The sequence below is a fragment of the Artemia sp. Qi Xiang Cuo genome, unplaced genomic scaffold (genome assembly GCF_049724085.1).
Source record: "Artemia sp. Qi Xiang Cuo unplaced genomic scaffold, ASM4972408v1 HiC_scaffold_2976, whole genome shotgun sequence".
Lineage (NCBI taxonomy): Eukaryota > Metazoa > Arthropoda > Branchiopoda > Anostraca > Artemiidae > Artemia > Artemia sp. Qi Xiang Cuo.
Window position 1 is genome coordinate 709,012 of NW_028300372.1, and position 8,661 is coordinate 717,672.

An 8,661-nucleotide genomic window follows, 5' to 3' on the forward strand; every position below is an offset into this window, starting at 1 on the left:
TCAAAACACACTATACATATACATGTTTTCAAAAGGGCACATTAGCAATATCTTAAGAACGGCTTATAGTATTCAGTTGAAATTTCCAGGGCATATTGAGTGGGATTTTCAACTAACCAATATTCAATACCTGCATACTACTACTAATGCAAGTACTACTGCTAGAATTATTATGACTCCGACTACTGCTAAGGCTAAGGATGCAAAGGTAAATATTTCAGGAAATATTAGGGGAAAGTTTAACTATATCAAAACGTAAATCATTCACGCAGTTTGTCAAAAGCGCGTATCTAAGAAATGACTTAGGGCATAAAGTTGTAACTTTCAAGGAATGTTGAGGAGGAAGAGCAAAATCTCCTCGCTACTACTATTGCAACTACTACTTCTATTGCGACTATTCCTAAGACTAAAGTTATTAAGGTTAAAATTTCAGGATTTTTAAAATACTCTATGTGCATATATGTTGTCAAAAGAGCGTTTTGTTGGGAACTTTTTCAACGGCTTTTTGTTGTGAATGTTGAACTAATCAGAAGGCAATATTTACATGCTACTAATGCTAGTGCTACTACAATCACTACTACTACTACTTCTGATGCTAAAGCTAAGGGTATTAAATGGAAATATCAGGAAATGTTGAGAGGATGTTGAACTAGATCAAAACACTATGTGCATGGAGGTTGTCAAAAGAACGTATCAGTAATGTTAAGGAAATGTTTAGGGTATTAAATAGAAACTTTCTGCATGTGTTGAGCGGGATGTTGAAAAAAAGCGCAATTTGAGTTCTGCCACTATTCTTACTACTGCTATTACAACTGTTGCTGCTAATAAAGCTAAGGATAATAAGGTGAAGATTTCAGGGACTGTTGAGGAGATTTTAAACTAACTAAATAGCACGGCGTGTATACTACTGCTACTGTGATTACTGCTGCTATTGGGGCTAATAATATTTATGTAATTGCTATTTGGGCTAATAACTGCTGCTATTGGGGCTAATGGAGGGAGTTTCAACTAGATCGTAGCACACTATGTGTATGCAGGTTGTCAAAAAGGCATATAAGCAACATGTTAGGAACAGGTTAGACAAGGGATGTTCAACCTTTTATTACAGCAGGTTGCATAGTCTCTTCGAAATAATTTAATTGGCCCCAGAACCTGTTATATCTCAAGAATCTAGGGTACAAATTTGTCAAAAATGGGTAAAATTTGCATTAAAGAACGCTTTGAAAATGATTTGCGGGCAGAATAAATACTATTAAGGCTACAGAGTGTATGTGAATGAAGGTGAAAATTACAGGGACTATTGTGGAGAAAGTAAACGAAATCAAAAGACACTGTGCGCGTGCAGGTTGTCAAAAGGGCGTATCAGCAATATCTTAGGTATGGCTTCAAGTGTTAAGTTGAAATTTACAGGGCTTGTTTTGGGGGATGTTGAACTAACCAAAAGGGAATATTTGCATGCTACTACTACTACTGCTGCTACTACCGCTAAAACCTAGGGTATTAAGGGGGAAATTTTAGATAATGTTGAGAAGATATGGAACCAAGGGCATTTAGGTTATCTAAAGGACAAATCAGCAATGTCCTAGGGACTGTTTTGCGTATTCAGTTTGAACTTTCAGCATGTGTCGAGGGGAATTATGGGCAGCGCAATAGCGCTGCCTAAGTAAAAAACGATGTTGGCACAATTTATTATTTTTTTTTGGGGGGGGGGGGGTTTGGCCAAGGCACTTCGTATCGAACGGGTTGTCGTAGAAACTTCGAAAGGGGCTCATTCGATTGGAAATTGGAATGGCTAGTGCCTTTTTTAATTGTCGAAAGTGATTGGAAGGCAACTAACAATCCTTACACTCCCACCGTTTCCCCAAACACTTCCAATCAAAATTTTGAGATAGTTATTTTGTTCAACATTGTTGATTCGCAAATATAAACTATGTTTTTGAGGAGGACACTCCCTCCACAGCCCTCAGGGCAAGGGTTTTAAGTTATTCCCTGGGGGCATATAAGGTTTTTATAGAAAGCTTTGTCGTAAAAACCTCAAAAAGGGATCATCCGATTGGAAATTCAAAGAAATAGTGCACTTTTTAATAGTCGAAAATTATTGGAGGACAACTAACCCCCATCTCACGCCCACCTTATCCCCAAACACATCCAATAAAAATTTTGAGATAACAATTTTGTTCAACGTAGTTGAAAGTTCTGGAAATTCGGTCTTTGAGGATGACGACCCCCCCCCCCCACAGCCCTCGGGGCGAGAGTTGTCGTAGAAACTTCAAAAAGGGATCATTCGATTGGAAATTCAAAGGGCTAGTGCCCTTTTTAATAGTCGAAAATGATTGGAGGGCAACTAACACCCCTTCCACGCCCACCATTTCCCCAAACACATCCAATCAAAATTTTGATACAGCAATTTTGTTCAACGCAGTTAAAAGTTATAGAAATTATGTCTTTGAGCAGGACACTCCCCCCACATTCTTCATGGCAAGGGTTATAAGTTATGCCCTTGGGACATAAAAGGTTTTTATTGAAAGGTTTGTCATAGAAACTTGAAAAAGGGCTCATTCGATTGGACATTCGAAGGGCTAGTGCCATTTTCAGTAGTCGAAAGTGATTGGAGGGCAACTAACCTCCCTCTTACGCCCACCTTTCCCCAAAACACATCCAATCAAAATTTTTAGATAGGCATTTTGTTCAAGGTAGTTGAAAGTTTTCGAAATTAGGTCTTTTAAGGATTACAACACCCCCCCCCACAGCCCTTAGGGCAAGGGTTGTAAGTTATGCCCTGGGGGTATAAAAGGTTTTTTTAGAAAGCGTTGTCGTAGAAACTTCCAAAAGAGCTCATTCGATTGGAAATTGAAATGCCTATTGCCCTTTTTAATAGTTGAAAATTATTGGAAGGCAACTAACCCCCTCTCACGCCCACCATTTTCCCAAACACATACAATCAAAATTTGAGGATGACACCCCCCCCCCCCCACAGCCCTCAGGGAAAGAGTTGTCAGTTATACCCTGGGGGCATACAAGGTTTTTATAGAAAACGAATATTGTAGAAACTTCAAAAAAGGCTCATTTGATTTGTTATTCAAAGGGCTGCGGCCATATCTAATAATCGAAAGTGATTGAAGGATAACTAACCCCCTCCCACACCCACCCATTCCCCAAACACATCCCATCAAAGTGTTGAGAAATCCATTTTGTCCAGCGCAGTTGAAACTCCTGGAAATTATATCTTTGAGGATGTCCCCCCCCCCCACAGCCGTCAGGGCAAGGGTTGTAAGTTATGCCCTGGGGGCATATAAGGTTTTTTAATAGAAAGCGATATTGTAGAAACTTCAAAAATGGCTCATTCGATTGGAAATTGAAAGGGCTAGTGCCTTTTTTAATAGTCGAAAGAGATTGATGGGCAACTAACCCCCTCCCTATACAACCCCAGGGCAACTATGCCATTGGGGTATATAAGGTTTTTATAGAAAGTGTTGTCGTAGAAATTTCAAAAGGGGCTCATTCATTTGGTAATTCAGAGGGCTAGTACCCTTTTTAATATTCGAAAGTGATTGGAGGATAACTAACTCCCCTTTCACGCCCACCATTTCCCCAAACGCATCCAATCAAAATTTTGAGATAGCCATTTTGTTGAACGTTGTTGAAAGTTCTGGAAATTAGGTCTTTGAGGATGACAACCCCTCCCCCCCACAGCCCTCAGGGCTAAGGTTGTAAGTTATGCCCTTAGGGCATATAATGTTTTTATAGAAAGCGTTGTCGTAAAAATTTCAAAAAGGACTCATTCGATTGGAGATTGAAAGGGCTATTGTCCTTTCAATTTTTTACGGATGGGGTGGTTGTTTAACTTCAGAAGGGCCTCAGTCTTTCTCCCTGAAAATGACTATGTCAATATGAAAGAAAAAGAAATTAATCAAAAAACTTTTGGCACAAAATAAGTTTTTCCAAAAAAAGTAAAGAACTCCATTAAACCAAAAATGAACTAAAATAGAATCAAATAATCTACCAAGCATACAACTACCACAAATGAGTATCAATAAATAAATGAAACCCAAAACAAACATAAATTAAAATAAGTCAAACTCAAAGCGAGCAGAAATTAATCTGAGTAGGGTTCTAAACCCTATGCTTTCTAAAATCCAGAATATAATTTGTACTTTACTGAAAAAAATTCTCTTTTTTTTCACTTTTATAACTTTAAGAAATCAAAAATTAATTTTTAAGATTTTAAGGAATAAATATCAGCATATGTATATTAAACAGACAATGCACATCTTTATCAGTAAATTCATTTGACTTTTTTCAATATTTTGTTGTTTGTTTTTTTTTGGGGGGGGGGGGATGTAAGTTGAACCACATTAAAATACTCTATGTGCATATATGTTGTCAAAAGGGCGTTTTGTTGGGAACTTCTTCAACGGCTTTTTGTTGGGAATGTTGAACTAATCAGAAGGCAATATTTGCATGCTACTAATGCTAGTGCTACTACAATCGCTACTTCTACTACTAAAGCTAAGGGTATTAAGGTGAAGATTTCAGGGAATGTTGAGAGGATGTTGAACTAGATCAAAACATACTAAATGCATGGAGTTTGTCAAAAGGACGTATCAGCAATGTCTAAGGAAATGTTTAGGGTATCAAATAGAAACTTTCTGCATTTGTTGAGGGGGATGTTAAAAAAAAGGCGAAATTTGAGTCCTGCCGCTATTGTTACTACTGCTATTACAACTATTGCTACTACTGAGGCTAAGAATAATAAGGTGAAAATTTCAGGGATTGTTTAGGCGGATTTTGAACTAACTAAATAGCACTGTGTGCATACTACTGTTACTGTGATTACTGCTGCTATTGGGGCTAATAATATTTCAGAGAATGTTTGGAGGGAGTTTCAACCAGATCGTAGCGCACTTTGTGTATGCAGGTCAAAAAGGCATATAAGCAATATGTTAGGAACAGCTTAGACAAAGATGTTCAACCTTTTATTACAGAGGGCTGCATTGTCACTTTGAAATAATTCAATGGGCCCCAGAACCTGTTAAATCTCAAGAAACTAGGGTACAAATTTGTCAAAAATGGGTAAAATTTGCATTAAAGGACGCTTTGAAAATGATTTGCGGGCAGAATAAATACTATTAAGGCTACAGAGTGTATGTGAATGAAGGGGAAAATTAAAGGGACTATTGATGAGAAAGTGACTTTTGACTTATGTCCCATCCGTCCTTGAAGGTCATTTTGGGGCCTCTTCTTTAACCAGTTCATTGATATGCCTCCAGTAGGTGCTTCTGTTGTCGGCCAGGCGGCAGAGTTGTGGCAGGTTGTAGGGTGAGAAGTTTTTTTTCCATCTCTTCGGAGGGTGACCTCTGGGACGAGAACCGTGTACTTGTCCATCGAAGGTTATCTTCAGGAGACGAGTGCTAGCCATGCGTTGGGTATGTCCAAGCCATTTGAGTTGTTGCAGTTTTATTTAGTCCAGTATTGTAAATTTGACTTTCAGACTATGGAGAAGCTTGGAGTTGGAGATTCTGTCGTGGTAGGTGATACCAGTGATGCGTCGTAGGGATTTGGTTTCAAAGGCAGCTAGGCGGCGTTGATCGTCTGTTTTAAGCGTCCAGGATTCACAGGCATAGATGGAGACCGGAATAGTGAGTGAGTAGAAGAGTCTCGTTTTGAGAGTTGTTGTTAAGTTCTTATTCCCCCAGATGGGCATCAGAGCTTTAAAACTGGAGTCTGCAAGTGTCAGGCGTCTCTTGATGTCTTTGAGTTGGTTGGTATCAGAAGTAAGCAAGCTCCCAAGGTAGGTGAAGCCTTCCACCCACTCAAGGGTATCTCCACCAAGCTGAAGGCTGAGATTTACCTGTGAATCGAACTTGCGTGAGCAGCGCATGGCTTTCGTTCTTGAAGTGTTGATGGCCATCCCGAAGGTTGGTGGACGAGTGAACGCTGTTAGCCTGAGATTGTAGATCTTGAAGGGACTCGGCTATTAGGTCTATGTCATCAGCATATGCTAGTTTGTCTATCACCACTCCTCCGACAAGGGAGCCGGGTCGGTTGTCTGTGAGTGAAAGGGCTGTAGTTAGGAAGAGATTGAACAGCTCCGGTGATATTAGGCAACCTTGAAGCACTCCGGTAGAGGTTTTGAAGCTCTCGGTAAGTCCTTCTCCAGTCATGACGCGGCTTCTGAACTTCTTATACATGTCTTTGATCAGCGAGATCAGGTTGGATGGGATGCCAAAGTGAAGAAGGATGTGCCATAGACCTTCTCTCCATATCCGATTGAAAGCTTGTTTAAAGTCTATGAAAAGGTGGTAGATGCTGCGGCCAAGTTCGCTATACTTTTCCATGATCTGCTGAACAGTGAATATCTGATCAATTGTTGATCTATTAGGTCGGAAGCCGGCTTGGTATTCCGGGATGACCAGTGAAGAAATGGCTCGTATACGCCCGAGCATGACTCTGGTAAGGATTTTTGCTGCGTGGCTGGTAAGACTTATTGGGCGGTAGTTGTCACTGACAGCTCTAGAGCCTTTCTTATGCAGGGGGATTATCGTTGCTTCGCACCAGGGTGAGGGGAAGTGACATTTTTTCCAAGCAGCTGTGGCAATTTTGTGGTAAAGGTCAAGGAGTGGTTTGCAGTTTACTTTCAGTAGTTCGGGCTGGATTTCATCGGGGCCGGCAGCTTTGTTTGTTCTCAAGTCTCTGATAGCTGCTTCTATTTCAGAGTGAAGAGGGGGAGGACTTGGATCTGTAGAAGTTATGGGAAAGTTTAAAGAATTGTTGGGTCTGGGTGGATGTCCAGATTCAGTTTATTTTGAAAATGTTTTTTCCATCGAGAGTGGATTCCGTCTGTGGATTGTGTTTCGTTTCCATGTTTGTCGACAAGGGTACACGCTTTGATGTTCTTCTTTTTGGCCAAGTCTCGCACTGTTCTATACATGTAGTGGGGGTCTCCTTTTTTCAAGGCCGATTCGCATTGATCACACGTTTCTTTAATAAAAGCACGATGAGCACGTCTGATGATTTTCTCAACAGCTCGTTTGAGTTGCTTGTATCGGTCCCTACTTTCTTTATCTTGCTTGAACGTGAGTTGGCGCTTTTCGTCGCAGAGGGAGATGATCTCGTCTGTTATCCAAGGTTTCTGAATGTATTTTTGGGTACCCAGTGTGGAATGAGCGACATCACATATGATATTTGTGCTGCTAGTCACCAGGTTGTCAATATCTTCTTTAGACAGGATAGGTGGAGAGCCCGACGTGAGCTCCGAAATTTTTTTGGATATAATAGTGATATAGGTCATGCGTGTGTTCTCGTCTTTCAGTAGATCTACTCGAAATTTGGGGGCTTTCTTAGACAACTTTGATGCTGTCTTAAGTCTTGTTTTGAACCTAGACATGACAAGCGAGTGGTCGCTGTCAAAGTCACCACCAGCTAGCGTGACTGTGTTTAGGGCGGACGTTTTCCAACGTTTAGACACGAGGATGTAGTCTATTAAGTTTTTAGCTTTTCCATCCGGTGAGGTCCAGGAGGTCTTACGGCGAGGTCTGTGCTTGAACAGTGTGTTTGTAATGACTAAATCGCTGTATCTGCAGAATTCGATAAGGCGTTCTCCTCTTCTGTTCATTTTTCCATGTCCAAATTTGCCCATTACATCTTCGTGTCCTGTGTGGTTGTTTCCAACGATGGTGTTGAAGTCACCAATGACAAAGATTATGTCCTTTTTAGGGACAGAATCAACTAGACTTTGAAGCTGGAGATACAAGTTTTCAGACTCTTCGTCGTCTCTGCTGGAATCCGGAGCGTATACTTGGATAATTGTGAGGTTGGTGGGTTAACCTTTCAGGCGGATCATGATGATCCGTTCCGTGAGGGGGGTTAGGAAGATTAAGGATTTTCTGGCTTTATTAGACAGTAGGAAACCCACACCTTGTCGATGTTTTCCCATCATTACGTCCCGAAAGTAGAGGGGTAACATCTCCATGTTTCTCTTCACCAGTGACTGGAAGATGGGTTTTGGCGAGACCGATAACGTCCCAGCTGTACCGTTTTATCTTTCTTAGGAGTAGGTATATTTTTTCTTGTTTAGCGAGGGTTCTAGTATTGAGGGTACCTATTGACATAGTTATTTTTGGAGAAACAATAGCCTCCAGGGTTTCTGTTGTCAACGTAGATATATTCGTGCGATTCACGGTTGTCAAGTCGTCGGCTGCCCCGGACGCGGTAGCTCTTAACGCATTATCGTCGGTTACCCCGGACGCGGTAGCACTGGTTCTCATATTTGATCTCTTATTCATATTCATCATTAAAGTTAAAGAAGGGGTTTCTTGGCTGGCTTCGTGAGAGCGGTAAGCCACTCCTCTCTGTGCCTAACAGGGGCCGACTGTATCTATTACCGATAGTGCGCCCTTTTGGTGTCCTGCAACACCAGCAATTTAACCCATTGCTGGGGGAAGATTTGTGACTGACGGGACGTATCAATACGCCGATGGGCCCTGCCCGGTGCACATTAGAGGGGTCATCCTCTTCCTCCGTCTGAATTTAAGGCTCCCAGACGAGGGAGCTCCTGCTATGTTTGAAGACCCCCAGAGACTGGGTCCCCCCTTGGTCCGCGCCTCACTACCCATGAGGTACCCTACATATCTGCAGGGCGTTTTCCTATCCGCCACCTGG

The 8,661-nt window shown here is 41.4% G+C and overlaps 1 protein-coding gene across 1 annotated transcript; it reads right to left on the bottom strand.

Moving 5' to 3' along the window:
* Positions 1 to 5,813: 5,813 nt before the first annotated feature.
* Positions 5,814 to 8,111, bottom strand: LOC148938750 (uncharacterized). Its single transcript, XM_089107563.1, has 3 exons — positions 7,918 to 8,111; positions 6,883 to 7,778; positions 5,814 to 6,049 (listed from the first exon to the last, which is right to left on the bottom strand). Exons 1-3 carry the CDS (start codon positions 8,109 to 8,111, stop codon positions 5,814 to 5,816), a joined length of 1,326 nt encoding a protein of 441 aa, XP_088963689.1.
* Between the last annotated feature and the right edge of the window lie 550 nt (positions 8,112 to 8,661).